This window comes from Vespa mandarinia, chromosome 22 (assembly GCF_050613455.1).
Source record: "Vespa mandarinia isolate Hongniang chromosome 22, ASM5061345v1, whole genome shotgun sequence".
NCBI classification, from domain to species: Eukaryota; Metazoa; Arthropoda; class Insecta; order Hymenoptera; family Vespidae; genus Vespa; species Vespa mandarinia.
In genome coordinates, this window is record NC_140831.1 from 2,020,001 (window position 1) to 2,042,533 (window position 22,533).

Consider the following 22,533-nt stretch of genomic DNA (forward strand, 5'->3'; position numbering starts at 1 on the left):
TCGTAAAGAATCTTTTTGCCTCGGCAATTATTATTTCAAATAACATATTATCTCTTTTATTTCATACGAAAAATTTCAATCTTTAAATAATATAATTCAACTAAATTCTTTATTAGACACTTTAGCTCAATGAAATCCAAACATCGGGGATCTTTGATAATTTAATTTTTTTTTTCTTTTTTTTTTTTTTTTTTGAAGTATAATAAACTCTCAATAAAATAATTATTTTCTTTCATTCACGATTACTATTATACATAATATTTTTTTATTATCTTATCCGAAAAAAAATCCTGATCTCTCAAGAATAGTGGGGGATGTTTTTCTTTTCTTTCTTCTTTCTTCCGTCTCATCCTCGTAGTTACACATCGCAGTAGAAGGAAAAAGCCGTCCAAAAAAAAAAAAAAAAAAAAAGAAGAAAAAGAAGAAAGAAACAAAAAGGAATAAAAAGGAAAAAGGATGAAAACATTTCGATGACGTACGTACGGGAAAAAAAAAGAATAAAAAAGAAGTAAGAAAAAGAAAAAAGAAAGAAAGAAAGAAAGAAAGAAAGAAAAAAAAAGAGCTTCGTTTCGTCCTTTTTGTCTTCCGTGGGATTATCCGTCGTCTTTCATTGAAAAATCCCATGGAGGTGTAAGAAAGAGAAGAAAAGTACAAAAAAAAAAAAAAAAAAAAAGACAAAAAAAAAGAGAGAACTATATAAAAGGGATAGTCATGTCAACGGCGTTATTCTAATACTCTTTTTTTTTTTTTTTTTTATCGACTTCGATCCCTCTCACTCCGGACTTTTGGAAAGTTTCGGTCTCTCGAAATGGTATAGGTGGGTGGTGTACCTTACATACTGCGTATGTAATTATACGGGTGGGGGCGGATTATTTAACCCTGTTTGCACGTATGCAAACGTCATGTCGAACGTTCGTGCACGCACGTAACATATGTCGCGTCGTACAGGAGTCATTCGGCACGAGCCACATTCGACGAGGTTCCAAAGCTAACATACTGCCAGGAGTCAGATTTTTCTTTACCCCTTACTCCCCTCTTCCTTCCTTCTACCCTTTTTTGTTTTTTTTTTCTTTTGTTTTGTTTTCTTTTTTTTTTTTTCGTTCATTTCAAAAGGATATCTCAAACCGTTTATATTTGTATCAGAAAGAACGACAAATATTTTTCAAATGTGATCGTATCGTCCCTTTTACATTTGTCTCCTTATTCGAAAAATTCATTGTCGTTAGCTTCATTTTATTTTGTTTTATTTATTTTCTTTTTTTTTTTTTTTTATTTTCTTTTTTTTTCACTATTGCACGTATCAAAGCAATTTTACAATACTCTACGTATCTCCTACGTATCCTTATTGTATCGTAAGATTATTTTAATTGCCGCGATTAATTGATAAAAATAAAATGTGATAGAAAACAAAATTCTTTATATATATATATATATATATTTTTTCTTTTTTATTATATATTTATTGTTATTATATATATATTTTTAATATATATATATATTTTTTTTATTTGTCATTATATATCTATATATACAATTATGTATATTGATATGTTATATGTTAAAAGTACATATGAAAATTGTTTCTTTTTGTTAATTAAAATATCTCTCTCTTTCTCTCTCTCTTTTTCTCTCTCTCTCTCTCTCTCTATGGTCTTTGTTTTACAGAATACCGTAGTCCTCCATACGAAAAGATATTTGATTAGAAAAAAATTATATGATAAACTGGCAATCGATCACTATAGTTTAAAAAAGTTTGTCACAGTTGTGATGCACCGTTGACCAAGCTAGCTAATGTCGTTTCGATGACTCTTCGTTAGTTTTACAAGTCGGGATATAGAAAATACGAAAGGATACGCTTAAACGCTCAAAACCTAAACGGTTCTCACTCCCATGGAACCTGGAATGGCATGCAAATTTTTTTCCCTGTCACGTCACGTGCATCCTTTCGCATAAAAAATGCTGATCGATAGCACTTCTACAGACAAAGGAAAGACCATCGATATCGCGTAGCCCGTGACAATGAGCTTTCTCGTCTCTCTTTTTTTTTCTTTTCTTTATTCTTTTATTTTTTCTTTTTTTTTTTGTTTGTTTTGTTTTCTTTCTTCTTTTCCTTCTTTTCTTCCTGTCGTCGTCGAGATCGAATGGTCTCCATTCGTTTTGCGTGAATTGTAATATATAAAAAAAAAAAAAAAAAAAAAAAAAAAAGAAAAAAAAAGAAAGAAAAGAAGAAGAAAAATGAATCATAAAAATCATTACGTTTCACAAGATATAACTTAAAAAAGTTGTATCCTATCTTAATCTTTTTTCCCCCCCCCCTTTTTTTTTTTTTTTTTAATTTAATCTTTATATATTTACTATTTACGTATATCATATAACGATTGTGCTTGCTATAGGGATAATTTAATCGATAGAATTGTGCTTAAGTAGATACGTAACATACGTGACTTTTAAAAGATCATCGAAATGGTTCAACTTACGCTATAACGCGCGTCACATTTTGCTGAGTAATTTTCACCTGGATTTCTTTTTATTTTTAGAATCTCTCTCTCTCTCTCTCTCTTTCTCTCTCTCTCTCTCTTTCGATAAAAAAAAAAAAAAACAAAGAAGAGAGAAAATAATAATAAGAATAATTCACGATAGCTTCGAAGGTATTAAAAAAAAAAAAAAAAGAAAAAGAAAAAGAATAATTTTTTGAAATATCTATAGAAAATCAATGATAATCGATGATTAAGAATGTTATACAATTTAACGTATCTCTATTGCTTACACGATCATATCTTTTTCTTTTTTGTTTCCTTTTATCTTTTTTTTTTTTTTTTCGTAGCACCCTACACTTAGGTAAAGTCGATTAATTTTTAATCAGCCAAAGGTGCACCCACCGACAATGAGTGCATCGTTACTGAACATGCCATAGATCCCCTGACGTGACTTTTTGTTAGGCGAAAAAGTCGACTGCAATTAAATGGACTACGATCGATCGTTTCATTTGATCAAAATCAAGTATAGAGTTGATAGGAATGATTAAAAAAATAAAAATAATTTGCTAAACCGCGAATTGCTTTTTTTTTTTTTTTCTTTTTTTTTTTATTCTTCAACTCTTTCTTCTTCTTCTTTTTCTTCCTTTAATTTTCACGTAAATATCTACGAATGAACGATACCAATTTTAATTGTATTATCGAAATTTAAATTGAAATTCCATTCCGTGGAATATGCTTGAAAAATAATAATCAATATGCTTTTAACGTTCAATGTTATTAATTGTAACGTTAATTAAATTAAAAATTGAATTTTTTTTATTAGCCTGTAAAAAAAAAAATGTTTTCATTGGAATTCTTTCATCGAAGAGAAAGAGAAAATTCTTTTTATATTAAAAATTTCGTTTAATTGGAACTTTAATTAAACTTTGAACAATATTCTTTTTTATTGCAAATTCATAAAAGAATATATTTCAAAAAGGAAGATACAATTAATTTCAAATGTCATTAATTGTCGCGACAATAAATATAAAACTATTTAATTTATTTACAACAATAACAATGACAAAAGCGAGTAGAACAACAAAAATAAAAAATATTTCTTCTCAATAATTTTTTCCTTCGAAAACGAATCGAATTATTTTATTTTTTTTTTTTCTTTTTCTTCTTCCTTTCTTCCTTCCTTTTTTATTGATTCAAAAATTTTCACCGATTAGAAGTCTAATCGTAATCTATAAATAATAATTTGATTTGTCTAACTGTGTTGATAGGCGAGGATCACGAATGTGAGAGATGACACGTGCGTAATTTCTTCTCCAATTAAGTATCTTTCTAAGCGATCACATTAAACGCGAACACCGTGTCGGCCGTTTTGATTCTCTCGTCCGATTTAATTGTGCTTACATACTGTGCGACTGGTTCTACCGATCGGCCAACACGTGCACGCTTCGCACGGCTGACAGTGATTGCGTGACTCGATCGACTTTGTCGATTTCGTTGTGCACGAGGAACTACGCAAGAACGATGCAAGAACGTAAGTTAAACTTCGATCCGATATTAAAATGTGTGAAAGATCTGTTTTAGGTATAAAATATTATCGATATTTAATAATAACAAAAATTAGATCGATTATCATTTCTGAAAAATTAATTTTCAGAAATCAAACGTTCATTGTCATCCTTTTTACATCTTCGTTTCTATATTATATTTTAAATATTATAAACGATCATTAAAATTAATAGCTTCTTACGTCGAGTCGATTTTTTGTCTCCTTAAATCGTTTTAATCATCTAAATAAGTTTCTCTTGGATCTTTTTGTAAATAAAAAAAGAAAAAAAAAAAATCTAAAAAAGAAAAAAAGAAAGAAGAAAAAAGATACGAGCGAAATTCGATTGTAATAATTTTTATATAAGACATTATTTTTCTTGACGTCAATGCATTCTTTTAAATTAAATTAAACATATTATTGGTCGAATTGATTCTTCTTTTTTTTTTTTTTCTTTCGTTTTTTTTTCTTTTTTTTCATCCAATAAGTTTCACGGATCTTTTTGTAAATTAAAAAAGATACGAAGTGAATTCGTTATCATACCTTTTTATTTTCGTATTAACATGTATTCCTTTTTCTAAATCTCATCAAACAAAATCTTTAAACAAAAATATTAAATAATAAATATATAATGTACGACGTATTAATTATATTAGAAGATTGATTGGCAATTATCATATTGGATGACATATAAATATGTCATAAAATATTAGAAAATTTTCTAACTGAATTATAAAATATATATTTTTCTTTTCCAAAAAAAAAAAAAAAAAAAAAAAAGAGAAAAGAAATTTTTTCCCCATAAATTCTTCTATTACTCTTTCTCGTAATTTTTATTATTTATTGTTTCAACAATCGCTCTCGCATTATTACTACGAATAATTATTATCACACATAGAAATTATTTCATAGAATTAATCTAATTAATCGAACGTCATTAATTATTTCCAAACTAATAAAAGACACTTGTACGATCCTGTAATTTTTATTTTTTGTCAGTAATTAAAAAAAAAAAAAAAAAAAAAAGCAAAGAAAAAAAAAAGAGTTACAATTATTCTACTCGTTTCATCTTCGATTCAATAAAAATCAATAAAAACTAACGATCATTTCGATCGTTATCATATCGATAGAACAATGAAAGAGACAAGTGCATGTTATCATGAAAATATCAGGGGCGGAATAAAAAAGTTATGTTCATAGTTCGTACTACGCATGAAGAAAGAGAAATAGAAAAAGAAAATGAAAAGAGAACAGTCTCTCGTGGAATTTAAATTCTGTAGGTAGAGTTTAACTGTGAGAACGATAGAGAAGGGGGATGTGAACGAGAGAGGGAGGAAATTAGATGTCACTATGGGTGTCATGAAACAAACGCGAAAGTATTACAAATATCTCTCTCTCTTTCTCTCTCTCTCTCTCGTGATCATACATCTGCGTACGCTCTTACAATATATCTTTCCTTTATTTTTTGATTTTGTTTTTTCTTTCTGTTCTTTGTTTTTTTCTTTCTTTTTTTGTTATTTCTTTTTTTCGCGCTTTCTCTCTCTCTCTCTCTCTCTCTCTTCCTTTTTCTTTTACCTTTTCCTTTCTTTCCTTTTTCTGTTCTCTTTTTTTTCTTTCTTTTCTTTTTTTTTTTTGGCATATGTGCGACGAGCGGTGACATAATGATGGGCATTAAACGTACCGCGGCGGCCAGGTAAACCATAGGTCCGACGATTACACGCCTTCGTGCCGGAAAAGAACCTTTACAGGTGGGTTTACCCACGGGGAAACTTAAACGACGTGACTGCGACACATGTCACACGTAATCGCGTCTCATCGTTTGAAAGAGAAAAATTAATGTAAAGTAAAATGAAATGAAATGAAATTAAATAAATAAAATCTAGTTTGGATATCGTCGGTAAGTAGAAAGAATTAAAGAATGAAAGAAAGAAAGAAAGAAAGAAAGAAAGAAAGAAAATGGGAGAAAAAGGAATAACAAAAATTGAATTAAATCAAAATGACAAAAATTCGTAATGGATCATCGTATAGAGAACATTAAATATTGAAGAGAAATTAAACATATGTATATCTTCTGTATGTCTCGATAATTTTCATTCGTTTTATTTCTTTCTATAAAAAAAAAAAAAAAAAAAAAAAAAAAAGAAGAAAACTATTATTTGAAAATGAACGACTCCTACGATCGATAATAATCGTTTGAACGTTAATGCGAAAAGGGTAATGTACGAGGGATACTTTTGACGTTAGAGAATCTAACAAACGTTTCTTCAATTAGATACGAAGGACCGATGATTGTTTAATAGGGTAAACGTGATGGAGACAAAAAAAAAAGAAAAGAAAAGAAAAGAAAGAAAGAGGTAAAGAGAAACTTCATTTGAGATAATCTGAAGTGAACAATTATTTGTAATAAATTTAATTTGAAAAATAAATCATTCACACCCATTATTATTTACCTGAGAAAGGATTAAAAACAAAAAAAAGAAAAAAAAGGATCTCTCTCTCATTTGCACGTATATTATTACTCACCTTAAGGAGTTCTGTCTTTGAAAAAAGAAAAGAAAAAATAAGAAGAAAAACACACACACACACACACACACAAAAGAGAAAAAATGAAACGAGAAAAAACACGCAGAAGATTCTTTTAGTATCAAGTTCAAATAATTGAATCTTTCAAAGAGAATCGTTTCGGTACCTCATTCGGTCGATCCTTTAAAGATCCAACACGGATCTAACATGTACATTCGATTATGGAGATTATTGGATCATCGTAGTCGGCCATCTTTATTACATCTGAGAATCATCATGCTCTAGTATTTGACGGCTGACGTGAGTCTTCCTTCCACTGAATAAAAAAAATCGTCCTTTCCGTTGTTATACGATAAGCACAATCCTGTTCTCTCTCCCTCTCCCTCTCTCTCTCTCTCTCTCTCTCTCTCTCTCTCACTGAATATTATTCTTCTTTTTTTCTTTTCTTTCTTTTCCTTCTTCCTTTTTTTACACTCACATATCACCCAATCAAAAAATACCAATCGAGATTGTTTTACAACGAAAACGAAAAACGAAATACGCGATACTCCTCGTCTATCTGTCGATCATCGTTATTAAAAGAAAGAAAGAGAGAGAAAAAAAAACAGAAAAAAAAAAATCCAGAAAAAAGCAGAAACAAAAGAAGAAAAAAAGAATTAGCTCGCGAAACAGAAGAAGGATCATATAAGAAAAATTTCACTTTTATATTGCGATCGGTTCGTCGGCTCGATCCTTTTTCCTTCTTCCTTTTCTTTTCTTTTCTTTTCTTTTCTTTCTTTCTTTCTTCTTTTTTTCTCTGTATCCTTTCTCTTTTCTTTCCCCTTTGATTTATCGCGAACCACGTAGAAACTTTTTCTAACGCGAACAAGAACGATCCGCGTACGTCCCCGATCTAGAAACTCATCGTAATCGTCAGAAGTCCTCCGCAGTCGTAAGTCACCCTGCTGAGGGCACCCTCGGGGTGTGGACCACGGGAAGAGATAGAGATAGAGATAGAGATAGAGATAGTGATAGAGAAAGAGGGTGAAAGAGAGAGAGAAAGAGAGAGAGAAAATATTAAAGAAAAGAGGAAGGGTAGGATATTCTCGAACGCGTTGATCGTTCGTAGCCGCCACCGGCACCTCACGAACACGCCCAGTTCGAATAGCTCGGGTTCTTGGGCTCCTAAGCGAACTTTGAAACCCGATTGGTCGACAGGCGGAGCCTCTAGAAGCCCCCGAGCAAAAGGCACTCGCCCTTCGAGCATTTACAACCACCTCATCCCACCCCTATCCCCTACCCCTTACCCTTTACCTCATCCTCAGGGGTTGTCACACCACCAACTCGACCAAGTTGCGCCGCGAAAAATTCTAAAAGTCAATTTGATAGCGCCATTCACTTGTTCACCGACCCTCCGGCCTTCACAAACTTCGAGAGTGATTTTTTTTTCTTTTTATTTTTTTTTCTTTCTTTTTCTTTTTTTCTTTTTCCTTCTTTTTCTTCTTCTTCTTCTTCTTCTTCTTCTTCTTCTTCTTCTTTCTTCAAAGAAACCTATATTTCCTTTTTTCTCTCGCTTCCTTTTCTCTCTTTTTTTTGTTTTGTTTTTTTTTTGTTTTCTATTTTCTTTCTCTCTTAAGTACAGCTCTCTACAATCGGTTTTGGATATAAATATGTGTATTAGAAATCTTTCTGTTTTTTTTTTATCTCTTGAATAGCATTCCCAAATTTGTTTAATCCAATTGAAAGAGTTAAATCAGCACATTTTCCTTTTTTCTAGTATTAGGAATGGGTATGTTTTTCTTTTTTTGATTTTTTTTTCCTTTTCTTTTCTTTTCGATCTCTTCTTTTTTTCTTCTCTTTTTGATTTCTTTTTTATCGTCATCAAATATCGATTAATCTCGTTGAGGATAAATTTCAATTTTGATATAAATGTATATTTAAAAAACAAAAAAAAAAAAAAAGAAAAAGAAAAAGAAAAGAAAAGAAAGAAATATATTCAACTTCATTAATTACTATTATCTACATACATATTCTCATTTTATATACATTGTAGATATATTTTGGATATTCGATCGATCCATTTTCATTTATCCATATTGTATTTTTTTTTATCCTCAATTTTTCTTTAACGATCAATCTTCTTCGCTGATAATTTTATTTTTTTTATATGTATACATATATATATATTTTATATATATATATATATATATATATATATATATATATTATTAAAATTATAAGAATAACGTGTGACAATAAAAAAAATGTCTTTTAATATTCCAAAAGATTTATCGTTAAAACATTAAACATAATCATTAACTCATATTAGATATCTAATTATTTACTTATATAGACGACGTTACTCGAATAGCAAAAAAAAAAAATAAAAAGAAAAAAAAAATGAAAGAAAAAAAGAAAAACTTATGACTTTTCCTTCGGCGACGTTAACGAGAAAGAATGAAAGTTTTCATCGCTGAAAGAAATGAATTTCGCTTTCGTTCTTTTTTTAAAAAAAAAAAAAAAGATACTAGTAGGTATACAGAGTGGAACGGTAATACGTGACATCTGGACGTTTCACACGATACACCGGGAACAATGTTACGGTAAAGCGAAACGAACGCTGGCAATAACCGTCGCGATATTTATTTGAATATTTTATTTATTATTCCGTAGAAATCAATGATTGCCATCTCGGTGGTGCGTGTATCCGTGAAAGTAGATTGTAATGTACGAAAGCCCAACAGCGACCACGACCCTTAATAATGTTAGTTGATCAATTTCACGAAGCTCAATTTTATTCGCTTTTTATTTCTTTTCTCGTTTACTTTGTTATTAAAGAAAACAATTAAAAAAAAAAAATTAAAATCAATCGATTTAACAATTATTACAATTCGACGAATAAAATTGAGATATATACATATATATATATATATATATTTTTTTTTTTATCGTTTAAAAAGAAAAAGAAAAAATGTCGCTGTTAATTTTTTCTATATATAAGGGGTTGTATTTTTTTTTCTTTTATATATATATATATATATACATATTTTTTTTTTATTAATGTTCTTAACAATTGGAGAATTGAAATAATCTATTTTTTTTTATTTTTTTATTCTTTTCCTTTTCCCATCCTTTCCCATTTCTTTTGTAATTTTGCATTCTTTCAATAATATCAAATTATAAATAAGAATTGGCGATATTCGAGTTTAGATACGTCGATACTGATTGCGCGACTCTTATCCTCGATTTTGCCGCGTGTTACGAGTTGAAACGGCCTGAACTTGATAGGTCGAAGGATCCCTGAGATTCTGAAGTACCTCCTCGACGAGACGGGAGCAGAAAATCGCGGTGAAGTGGTAACAGTCGGGCTAATGGCTCGGAGACGATATTTTGTTAAACAAGGAAACCTTTTATCCCTCACCCCACCATCTTTACGAGAACGCTTGAGAGCAGGGACGCTCTTCGATTTCGAATGGGACTGTATTTTTCTCTCAACGATATCAAGTCTCGTATAATACTCGATACACATTATCTATATTTAAAAAGTTCTTTTCGAAAACAAATTTTTCTTTTTTTTTTTCTTTTTTTTTTTTTTGTTTTTTTGTGAAAGAAATATACATAAGAAATAGATTTTTTAAGATGAATAAAAAAAAATTTTTTAAGTAGTATATATATATATATATATATATATATACACAGATTATAAAGAAAAAGATTTGTAAATTAAAAAAAGATACGTTTACATTTAATGTCTAATTAAATATTATAATTTTACATATCGTATTAAACATTTTCTTTCTTTTTCTTTTATTCTTTTAAATAACACACTTTAGAAAATTTTCGTTCGATTTATCGAACTTATGGAAAAACAATGAGACAAAAAGAGCGTACCAAGATCTTTATTAAAAATATTTGGATGAAGCTATGAAAAAGAGAGAAAAAAAAGGCGATATTTTTATGGAACATAAAACATGAACTATGGATGGTGATAGAAAGAATCCCGTTAAAAGCGGCCCTGCACTGTCACTTTGGTTTTCTTGTCATCAAGAAAGAACGAGCTGAAAGTGTGAACCACCGACCGCCACGACAAGATGTCACCTGCCAGTTTCTCACGATTCGCCCACGCATATCTCGCCGTTCTCGCACATTCCTTCGATCCCCACCTCCCCCTCCCTCTTTATCTTCTGAATCTCTTTCACACTCTTACATCGTGTCAGGTCTCATCAGACTTTTACACTTCATTCGTGCGAGCACCTCGATAGTTCGTTACGTTCTATTATTCGTTTATATCGAGTTGTTTTTTTCTTCTTTTTTTTTTTCTTTTTTCTTTCTTTCTTTCTCTTTCTTTTTCTTTGCAAAAAAAAAGGGAAAAAAAGAAAGTAGAAGAAAATCTAACCGTCCCGATAATATTTTTTCTAACGTTAGCGTTTGTCATTGTTTTTATTATTAATTATTGTATTATTCTTATTATTAACGTATACGTTAAAACAAAAGGACAATTAAAAAATTTACGATCTCGTCTCGCGTTTATGTGAAATATAAATTCTATCTTTGGATATGCATTAAAAGGAAAAGAATGAAAAAACGAATAAAATAATTATTCCTTTTCAAAAAATGAAAAGGGGGTGGGGAAAAAAAAAGAAACGTGGTTCCGGCCGGGATCGAACTGGCGACCTTCTGCGTGTAAAGCAGACGTGATAACCGCTACACCACGGAACCCTTGTATCTTACGTTTCTAAGTTAATCTTGATTTCGGCATAATTTTTATATATATATATATATATAGGGTGATTTTTTTAAATAAGGTCACCTAAATATGTCTGACTGATTGTGTTGCAAAAAATATTTTTTATCCAATGCGCATGATGATCAATATCTGACACGAATATTTTTTTCCCAAAATCATTTTTTTCGGAATTATCAAGATCATCGAGTCTTTTATTGATATATAACTTCCGAAGAGGATCTTCGGTCGTCTTCGGCTATTGTCGTCGTCAAAGAAAAGAGATGTTTAGATGGTCTTACTTAAAAGAATCACCCGGTATATATACATGTAAGAAATATATTTGATATAGGAATATGAGAAAATACAGTAGTCAATGCTTTCAATAAAAATATATTAAAAATAATATATATATATATATATATATATATATATATGTATATATATGTATATATATGTATGTATGTGTAAGTATACAATATCGATATAATTTACATACTATTGGCAGTATAAAAAATCAACAATGAATGTATGATACTCGGTAAAAAAAATCTATATGATATCAATATTATATCATTTTATGATTACTTTGAAAAAAAAAAGAAATACAAAAAATGTTTTACTTTTTCTTTTTTTTTTTTTTTTTTCTTTTTTTTTTTTTTTTTTTTCTTTTAATCTTGACTATCCGTCATACTTTAATGATCGGTATATACTAGTTATAAATAATTATATAACGAAATATGCCTTGCATAACGTTATATATAAAATCTCCTATTATGATTTTGTTAATATTTAATCAATTCCAACTCAATTATTTTCAAATAGGACTATTTAAAACATAATGGACCAACGTTAAAACCAAAAGCCTGATGAGGTAAGCCATAGTCCAAAGGATGAAAATCGATAAGTGGCAATTTTTGAAGTTTATCCGTTTGAACGAGAAACACTGTTTCACTTTTACTCTTTCGCGATTTACAACCATCCGCTATGATAATAGGTTTTGCATTATCATAAGAAAATTCATCTTCGTTTTCTCCGAGCAAACGTATCGACAAATCATAACTATTGTTAGGTGCATTGTACCATCCTACGCTATTCATACAAGTATATGTGAAATTTTGATAACCCTCTTCACTGAGTAAGCGTAAGAAATTTAATTGTATTACACCGATAGTCTCATAAGTTATCTGAAAATTATAAATGAAACAGAGAAATGATTTATATATATATATATATATATATATATATATATATATAAAAATTGGGAAAATAATTACTTACGCGAAATCCACCACGCAATTTGGAATACCAGTTGCCTTTCTCGTCTTCCTTTCTCCAAGGTATATTTGGCATTTGACTACTGTGAATGTCAGGAAAAACGCAAGTCTCTCCCATATTTGTCATATTGCAATAAACATAAACAGCATCGTCGGGCATACCTAAATTTGGATCGATCCAGTACCAACCTTTAAATAAAATATTTATTTTATTATAAAGAGATCAAATTTTCAATGATATGCAACTATTGAAATACGAACCATCGCTGAAATGTGGATGACCATAAAATAAATCTTTACATGTTCTAACAGGATTTTCTCTGGTTCCAGTTGGTTTACGTATTCTATCGAGCTCTTGTCTTATGCTATAGATAGAAGTATATACATCTAAAAATTTAGGTCCCAACTCGTTATCCTCGTCGTTATTTATTTCCTCTTTATTCAGATCATTCTCCTTTTCGTTATCTTCTTGTCTAAAATTAATTCGAGATTAAAAAACAATGAGTAAAGGTTCTTAATGATGTTTAAAAAAATTCTATCTTTAATAGATCCTTACGTGTCATCTAAAATCTCTCGTTTCCTTTTATAAAAGTGCGATTGAGTAAATAATAATTCTGGTGGAATCATTGGTTGTTCCGCTGGAGGTCCAGGTAGACCTGGAGGACCTGGTGGACCTATATCACCTTTCGATCCATCGTTCCCAGTGTAACCTTTGGGTCCTGGTGGCCCTTCTAAACCAGGCAAACCTGGTGGTCCATCGTTACCTTTCAAACCAGTTAGACCTAGTGGCCCTGTATTTCCTTTAGGACCTTCTGGTCCTATAAGACCTCGTATTCCTATTTCGCCTTTTTCACCCTGATCACCCTTCATTCCAATTGGGCCAATATCACCTCGATGTCCTTTCAAACCTCTTCGACCTCTATCACCTTTTGGACCTTTTGGTCCATCAGGTCCAGCTATTCCGGGTAAACCAACAGCTCCTGGAATTCCTGGTGGTCCACTTTCTCCTGCTGAACCTGATAATCCTCTTACACCTGATAATCCCGGAGGACCAGGCTGACCTTCTCCTCCTGGTCGTCCTTGTGGACCTGGTAGACCCGGTGGTCCAACTTCGCCCTTATCTCCTGGTAAACCTGTATTGCCTTGTATTCCCGCTGGGCCCTCTGGACCCTGTTAAAATATGTATTATATCTTTCATTTAATGTGTTCATTGGTTATGACAATTTTACGGAAACTAACCGGTCTTCCTTGTGTACCGGTCAAACCTTCTTTCCCAGGTGATCCAATGTCGCCTGGAGGTCCAGGTTTTCCAGATTCCCCATCTTCGCCATCTTTACCTGGTTCCCCTTTAGGGCCAATTAAACCTGGTTCTCCTGGGGGTCCAGGAAAACCCGGAGAGCCCACATTTCCTTTTGGTCCTTCTGGTCCAACGGGACCACGACTTCCAGGAGGACCGGACGGTCCCGGTTTCCCTTCTTCTCCTTTTTGTCCAGGAGGACCTCGTTCTCCCTACATTATTTAGTATAAATAAAAATTATTTCCTACTATGTTTTTTTTAATCCAATAAATATTTACCGGATTTCCATCGGCACCTTCTACTCCTGGAAGACCCGGCAAACCGCTATCTCCTTTCTCTCCTTGACGACCTTCAAGACCTTGTAAACCTGGCGGACCGTCCGCACCTCTGGGTCCCTTTTGACCTTGCTCTCCTGGACTACCAGCTGGACCAGCAGGTCCGATTGAACCCATATCTCCAATCTCTCCTTTTGATCCTGATGGACCGGGAAGACCTTGTGGTCCTACAGGTCCAGCAGGACCAGGTACACCGATTGGACCATCTTCACCTTTTATTCCTTGTCTACCAATTTCACCAGGTGGTCCCTTTTCACCTGTTGCTCCCACAAGACCTGGTTCTCCTCGTGGCCCTTGAAGTCCTGGTGCTCCTGCTAAACCCTGATAAATTTATTTAAATTTTTAAACATTTTCTTTTAATTGTTTGATTAATAAGATGATACAACATTAAATCAACTTTAGAATTTTTAATACATATGTACTTACAGTTGAACCTTGAGAACCTTTAAAGCCTTTTTCACCGGGTGGTCCAATATCTCCTTTGTCACCATCTTCTCCTGGAACACCAACTGGACCAGGGGGGCCTGATAATCCTCGTTGTCCTGGTAAACCATCTCTACCGGTCGGCCCTGGTAAACCAGTTTCACCCTAAACAAAAATAAATATATCATTTCATGTAAAACAAATTTAATTTATATAATTTATAATATAAAAATTATACCCTGTCGCCTTTTATACCAGGAGAACCAAACGGTCCTTTCGGACCTTGTCTGCCCTCAGGACCTATAGCTCCATCCTTTCCAGGTTCTCCTTGAGCTCCTTTGTCTCCGGATGGTCCTGGCAAACCAATAGGTCCCATTTCTCCTTTCAATCCAGGTATGCCCTAAAAATCAGCATACATATTATAAATATATGCGCATTAAAAACTCTTTATAAAGAGACTAAAGTTTATTACATAAATTAACGTACCGGTAAACCGACCAATCCTCTTTCACCCGGAAATCCAGGTAATCCTACAGGACCAGGCGGCCCATCTTTTCCAGATAGTCCTTGAGGACCAGGGGGACCTTCTTTACCTTGTTCGCCTGGTGTACCTATATCTCCTGGTATACCCGGACTACCTGGAATGCCAGGTTCACCTGGCTGACCAGATTCTCCTGGTGAACCTTGTGGACCGATCACACCAGGAGATCCAATAGGACCAGGAGGGCCAGATTCACCAATTGGTCCACGTTCCCCTGGAAGACCAGGAATACCATCTTTTCCATCAAGTCCAAGTTGTCCTGGTGATCCTATAAATCCACGTGGACCCTCTATTCCTGGTGGTCCAGATTCTCCTGCCGGTCCCGGAGGTCCTGGTTGACCAGTATCACCCTTCGGACCTGGTAATCCTTCGGAACCTCTTCTACCACGAACACCTCTAAAACCCTTTTATTAGATATAATTAATATTGGAAATGCAATTATTATATTTTTAAAAATCTGTTTTGATTTATATATTACTTACTCTGGGACCTATCTCTCCACGATCACCTGGCAAACCATTATTTCCCTGCATAAAAAACATAATTATAATTTAGTATCATATCCATTTTATAATAATGTAAAAAATATACAATTTACCCTTTCCCCCTTCTCCCCATTTGATCCTTCTCTTCCAATTTGACCTTTATCACCCTTCTCACCCGGATTTCCCGGATATCCTGTTAAACCAGATATACCGATTTTCCCTTTTTCTCCAGGTGATCCAATCGGACCCTGTTCCCCACGACTTCCTTCGAATCCTCTTGGTCCTTCTATACCTTCGATGCCAGGAATACCCTGTGGCCCTAATGGTCCTCGTTCTCCTTTCAAACCTGCATCACCTTTTTCTCCTTCAATTCCCTTGTCGCCTTTTTCACCTCGATCACCAGGTAATCCCCGTTTCCCATCATCTCCTTTTGGACCACGTACACCGGGAAATCCTATGGATCCTTGTGGACCTAATATGCCTTGTTCACCTTTCAATCCAGGAATTCCAGGATTACCTGGATGTCCAGGATGACCATCTGCTCCAGGAAGACCTGGTATGCCAGTTTTTCCTTGTGGTCCCTATCACCAACGAATAAATAACTTAATATTAATTTATTAAAAACATTAATAACAATTGGTATCTACTTACGACTAATCCGGTTGGTCCTAAAGGTCCTTGAGGACCAGGTGGACCAACTGGTCCCGACGGTCCAGATGGACCAGGTAATCCAGGTGGGCCTGATGGCCCAGTATTGCCTTTTGCACCAGGAGAACCTTCGCTTCCAGGTATACCAGGATTTCCTGGCATTCCTGGGAAACCACGTGGTCCAATAAAACCTCTCGGTCCCTATAGATGAAAAATGTTTATAAATATCTGTCATAGTAAAAAATAATATCAAAAATTTCTTACCAATTCACCAGGCAATCCTGGTAGACCAGGAGGTCCATCATCACCCTGCATACCTTCATGACCTGGTAATCCTGGTTCTCCAATAGCTCCTGGAGATCCCCTTTCACCTTTATCTCCTGGTAAACCTGGTAGTCCAGGAGGACCTTGTTCTCCCTTTATACCGGGTGGTCCCGTAGGACCACGTTCTCCATCTCTTCCAGGTCGTCCCCTTCTACCTTCTCTGCCAGTATTCCCAGGAATTCCTACGTAATAAAACAAATTAATTAATTACAGAATTTGATTAATTATATACATATATATTTTTTTTATAAACGCGATAAATATAATACCTCTGTCTCCTCTAGGTCCAGGTTCACCTATATCACCCGGTTCTCCTTTTTGTCCTTGAGGTCCAGGAGGTCCATCCGGACCAGGAGTACCAGTCAAACCCATTGGTCCTTCGCTACCTCTCATTGCTAACATATATTGCGACAATATTTGTCTCAAAGTTTCTGCTTGAGAATCGGGACCTTTTTCATTTCCTTGTTGATTTAACGAAGGTATCATAAATACATGGCCAGGTGGACCAGGAGCACCATTTAATCCTGCTAATCCTTCTTTTCCTGGTTCACCTTTCTTTCCTTGTGGTCCAACCATTCCCGGTGGGCCCGGAAAGCCTCGGGGCCCAGGTGATCCACGAAGGTTATAATATTTATTATTATAATAATAATCCTCATTTGAATTTGAATATGATGGTAAGTTAAAAGGTTCAATTGTAGGATAAGGATTTTCTTCTGTAATAGTTTCGCTCTCGTAACTCTGTGTTGTAGATTGCTCATTTCTGTTATATATCTGTACAAAATATAAATTATTATATATATATATATAAAATAATTATATATATTTTATATATAAAAAATACATATACTTTAGAGAATGTATCTTACAGTAATAGGTTCGTTGATTATTGTTCTCATTGTTGGTCTTAATATAAATGTAAAATTTGTAGGAACATATCGCAAGGGATATGCTTCCATATTTTCTTCATTGAGATTCTCTTTCTTATTTTCTTTAATTCCCTCGAAATCTTCATAACCAGAACGCTTGTCAAAGGATATGTTGAACGGCTTAGGTAATATAGGTTCATCGATGATCGAGTTATTATTATCGAATTTATATATCTCTTCTTGTTCGCAATCAGGTGCAAATATTGTACAAAGTTCATACGCTGCATCCGGCGTTGGTGCTATCTTCAAAAGTTCAAGTCCTCCCTAATAAGAAATTAATTTTTATTTTAAATTGAGATATTAATGTTATATCTATATAAGGGAAACGAAAAAAGAAAAGGAAAAAAAAAAAGAAAGAAAGAAAGAAGAAAAAAGATAAAAAAAAGAAAATAAAAGTGAGATATTAATTTTATGATATATATCACTTACCAAAAATATATTTTCTTCCATAAGTTGTTGACCTATAATGATAATTCCATCGACGTTTATACTTTCAGAAAGATTCCTTTTTAATTCCTTAGTTATTTCTTTCTTGCAATCTAAGAGAAGAGTAATTGTATTTCCTTTAACGCTTATACTTAAACGATGCCATTTCCCATCGGAAATATCTTCACTGAAAGAAATCGGTTCTTTCTCGACGTCATTAATATCGTCGGAAGTATCGTAAAAGAATGTTATATCTTTGCCCAATGATAAAATCAATTGTTCTTGGCCGCCATCGTCGTAAATGGAAAATAAAGTGGCCATGGGAAAATCTAAACAATTATAAATACAATCGATTAATATTTTAATAGATCAATATACGATTTTATGTTAATCGAAAAAATTAATTTACAAGATATATTCTTTTTTTTTTTCTTTTTTTTTTTTTCTTAGATTTTAATTATCAACTTATTACTACTTACTGATTTTAGTTCTTGCAACGACGATGATCGAAAAATTATTAATCAATCCAGTTGGAAAGATCGCATTTGTATTTATGGTTAATAAAGTGGATTCACCGATATCGAATGCTATCGTATCGTTTTTTTTACAACGATTTTCTGTAATTATCAATCCAAGAGATTCTTGATACATCCCAGTACTTTCCATGAGATCGACGACACCTCTTTCTATAATACATTAACGAATTCTGATAAAACGAAAGGTCTGTTAAGACACGCATAGAGAATTGACAATTAGCCGTAAGTCGCGTGCATCCCTAATAAGTGTTTCGTCGAATAACGCAAAGTGTTACGATGAGATGAACGACTGGAAACCTAGTAACCCATGAACCCGTAGAACATAATTCGCATTATTGCAGCGAACGACTGAACCAATTCTGTAGAAGCTTTTAGAGGAATGAAATTGCTTTACATGCAACAGAGTTAACTAATTCAATGATTGAAACGTGAATCACCTTAATCGACGTTTATTCTATTTATTTTTTTTTATTATTTTTTTTTTTTTTTTTTTTTTTTTTTTTATACAGAAAAAGAAATACTTGGCATAAACAGATTTCTCTCTCTTTTTTTTTTTTTTTTTTTTTTGATATAAGAAAAAAAGATACTTAGCATAAACAAAGATATCTGACAATATAAAAATAATTGGCAATACAAGACAATTCAAATGGTACAAATATTTGATAGGTTGAGAGGGAAACAAAAAAAAAATAAAAGAAAAAATAAATAAATAAATAAAAAGGAAAAAAAAAAAAAAAAAAAAAAAAGGAAAATGTTTATCACGAAACGTGCATACGACGGATATAAATACCTATATCCTCTGTATTTAAATTCGCCCTCGTCGATGGTAACGTCGATAAAATGAGAAAAAGTATAACAACGTAAGGGTGGATGATGGCACGATAAAATCGTAGAATTCTCCATTGTTGTTTCGCGTGATCTTCTTGCATGCCTGATCTATCTTCATGAGACCATGGCCTTCTTATTGAACACTATACACAGATTACGTATTCTTATATCGAATATATAAGTATGTGTATTTTCTATACGAAATATCAGGAGGAAACTTCAAACGTGTTATTCACTTCTGACACTGCGAAACCCTTCTGGAGAGAACGAGACAATTTCTTAACATAAGCATCATCCCACTTCTTCTTCTTTTTCTTCTTCTTCTTCTTCTCTTTCTTTCTCCTCTTTCTTTCTTTCTTTCTTCTTCTTCTTCTTCTTCTTCTTCTTCATCATCATCATCACCATCATCATCATCTTCTTCTTCTTCTTCTTCTTCTTCTTCTTCCTCTCTTCTCCTTTCTCTTTCTTTCCTTCTATCTAACGATCGTATCCCTTTGATCTCTCTTCTCTCATTCCAATCTCTTCTCCTATTTTCCCTCCCATACTTCCAATCTCTTCCACTACTTCTTCTCAACGAGAATATGCGTTCCGCTTGTACGCATTCCACACATGCACTTTTAATAACAATTCCGCGTCTCTTCTATTAACACTGATTCGAATAACACGTGCTTCACGTATCGTGTTAAATAGCATAGACCTTTTCTCTTCTATTTTTAAAGAAAGATATCCCGGTAATCATGACTTATTTATTTACGTATTCTAATTTAAATTTAATATTATATATAGAGATTATTTTCATATGAAGAATTAACGTAATACAACGTGGATTAAAAATAATTTTTATAATCCAATCTATATATATATATATATATATATATATATATATATATATTGTATTATAAAAATTATTTTTATAATTATACAAACTTTTTATTTTTTTTCCGCAGACGTTATGTGAAATCTGTTATTAAAAAAATATTTTTATTTTCTTTTTAAAATAAATAATTAATTATATATATATATTATATATATGTAAATATATATATATAAATTATCTTAATTAATACTTAGAATTAATAAACATTTTATAGATCAGCGCAATAAATATGTACTCGCAGACGTTTCGATTAATTACTTCCTTCCTGCTTTAATACTACATGTGGTATTCTATTTTCTACCATAGGTATATCATAATATCTTAATAAATCAAATTAGCGTATTGCATTGGCGTAATGTTACATATATGTATGTATCTCGCATTTGTATTAAATTTATACATTTTTACAAATATTTTCTGATATTTAATAATCATAAATGTATACTATTACTACTACTACTACTACTACTGTGGTATTATAAAATAATAATTATCTTATAATAACAATCATATTATGTAGTTAAAATATAATTCATATTATGATTTTTACAATCAATGATTTTTCAATTCTTCCATATAAATATTATTAGCAATATAAAGTATAAATATATTAATATTTAATCAGAATTAAATCGAAAAAATTTGGGAAATATCGTTCAATATGCAGCCATTCGTTTGGTAATACTTGCGTTATATGATTTAACAAAGCAAATGAAACTAAGTCCTCGTTAGAACTTCTAATCGCGTCCGCGAACACTCACGTGAGTGTTAGAATAACGATGACTCTAAATTGAAATCTTAGATGACATCAGTCAACCGGGAATTTTGATTCCCAACGTTATCTTTACGAAAATAAATCTTCCATTTACGAATAACAGGATGGATCGCAACATCAATAGCTACCATTAATAAGTATCGGTAGTTAGTTAATAAAAAAGTTAATAAAAAGTTAATAAAAAGATTATATATATTTACATTACACAAGGACAATTATCGTGAGTTTATAATTTTTAAATATCGAAATTTAATATTAAAATTATTTTAAGTTTCTCCTATTTTTTCGTCTTTTTAATGTTTAAACGAATCTACGATTTATTTAAATATTAATTTATTCTACACCGTGTACATTAAAGATCGTAGATTTAATTGAAAAATTATCGAATGTATTAATTTATAAATAATCACGTTTAAAAAGAGAAAAATGACATTTACCGAGCTTTGTAATATTTAATCGAATATAATATTATTTAAATATTAGTTTCGTGTATTATGCGTATGTTATACAGTATTAAAATAATTATAAAATTATCAATAGTATTAATTTTTTCAATGATTTGATATTACACAAAGGATACAATTTTGAGTTAATAAATTTAATTTTATTGAATTATTAAAGTAAATTAATTTTTTTATTTAACGAGTATTAAGTTCTACGTAATGTTCAAGCGAATGTATTTTTTTTATTAAATAATAATATATTTTTATCGAATACTTATACATCATTTAAATAATTAAGAAATTAACGAAAGTATAAATCATTTATGTTTAATTTTATAAAGAGGAAACAGGTTGTTCTTCTCTTTTTAGAATCCAAAAAGAAAACTATTTCATTAACTACCAAAGTCAATTGAGCGTTTTTCTTGACATTACTTACCGACGATCACTTTGAGTTCGAAATTAAACTTTATATGAAAATCAGTAAAGATGAGTATAAGCTTCTTCTCTTTTACCGCAAACTTCCAGGGGCGCTACTGTGCAAAATTTTTAATCTTTTTCTTTGTTATTTTTTTTTCTTTTTTTTTTTCTTTTTTAACGAAAAATGTCAAAAGCATCATTTATACCAGCAATGAATCCAAGTATAATCTTTGATCGATTATTAATGAATAAGTTCTCATTTTGAAAGATGAAGATTTAAAACATGATTTTATCGAATTTTCGAAGAAGCTTTATTTTTATGCATAAATTATTTTCATAAAAAAAAAAAAACATCATTTTTTCACATGATATTAAAAAAAAAAAGAAAAAAAAATAATAATAATTTGAAGTAAGATCTATATCATCAAAATCAACAGCTTTAGAAAAAAAAAAAGACCTAACTTTATCGATAACCAATGGAAATTTGTCCACTTCTTTAATTTGTTGATCAGATAAATAAATAATATCGGAATTTTTAATAGAAGCCGAATCAAAAGTCTCCAAGTGATTTTTAATATAAATTATTCTTTTTAAAGATTTTTTAGGCTAATTTTTTTCAGTTTGTAAAAATATTCCTAAATTCGTAATTCTACATTCTGAAAAAAAAAAAATAAAAAGAAAAAAAAAAATAATAAATTAGCCTAGAAAGTCTCGAAGAAGAATAATTGAT

The 22,533-nt window shown here is 31.6% G+C and overlaps 2 protein-coding genes and 1 non-coding gene across 3 annotated transcripts in view; all 3 read right to left on the reverse strand.

Moving 5' to 3' along the window:
- The window catches only part of LOC118442394 (nuclear receptor subfamily 2 group E member 1), a 14,704-nt gene extending 7,892 nt beyond the window's left edge, over window positions 1-6,812 (reverse strand). The window contains exon 1 of the mRNA XM_085663498.1: window positions 6,710-6,812. The gene's annotated coding sequence lies outside the window, so the exon portion shown is untranslated. The remainder of the gene's footprint in view (window positions 1-6,709) is intronic.
- A 4,356-nt stretch (window positions 6,813-11,168) lies between these two features.
- On the reverse strand, window positions 11,169-11,241 carry TRNAV-UAC (transfer RNA valine (anticodon UAC)). Its single transcript has one exon. It is a non-coding gene; the product is annotated as a tRNA-Val (tRNA).
- A 717-nt stretch (window positions 11,242-11,958) lies between these two features.
- On the reverse strand, window positions 11,959-19,601 carry LOC118442613 (uncharacterized). The gene is made up of 18 exons (XM_035868446.2): window positions 19,254-19,601; window positions 18,407-18,613; window positions 17,931-18,256; window positions 17,442-17,765; window positions 16,845-17,346; window positions 16,516-16,757; window positions 16,255-16,452; window positions 15,717-16,184; window positions 15,601-15,645; window positions 15,064-15,522; window positions 14,816-14,977; window positions 14,581-14,742; window positions 14,098-14,475; window positions 13,762-14,031; window positions 13,079-13,692; window positions 12,784-12,995; window positions 12,527-12,711; window positions 11,959-12,432 (listed from the first exon to the last, which is right to left on the reverse strand). The coding sequence occupies exons 1-18, from the start codon at window positions 19,390-19,392 to the stop codon at window positions 12,073-12,075; spliced, it is 5,253 nt and encodes a 1,750-aa protein (XP_035724339.2). The 5' UTR covers window positions 19,393-19,601; the 3' UTR covers window positions 11,959-12,072.
- Window positions 19,602-22,533: the final 2,932 nt, after the last annotated feature.

Bases quoted from the DNA above. Each gene is read 5' to 3' on its own strand.
- LOC118442613 (XM_035868446.2), bottom strand. From the start codon at position 19,392: ATGCAAGAAGATCACGCGAAACAACAATGGAGAATTCTACGATTTTAT. The intron at 15,646-15,716 runs GTAAATTGTATA...TTTTTTATGCAG, and splicing joins ATGGGGAGAAGGGGGAAAGG to GGAAATAATGGTTTGCCAGG. The intron at 13,693-13,761 runs GTTAGTTTCCGT...ATATTTTAACAG, and splicing joins CCGGTACACAAGGAAGACCG to GGTCCAGAGGGCCCAGCGGG.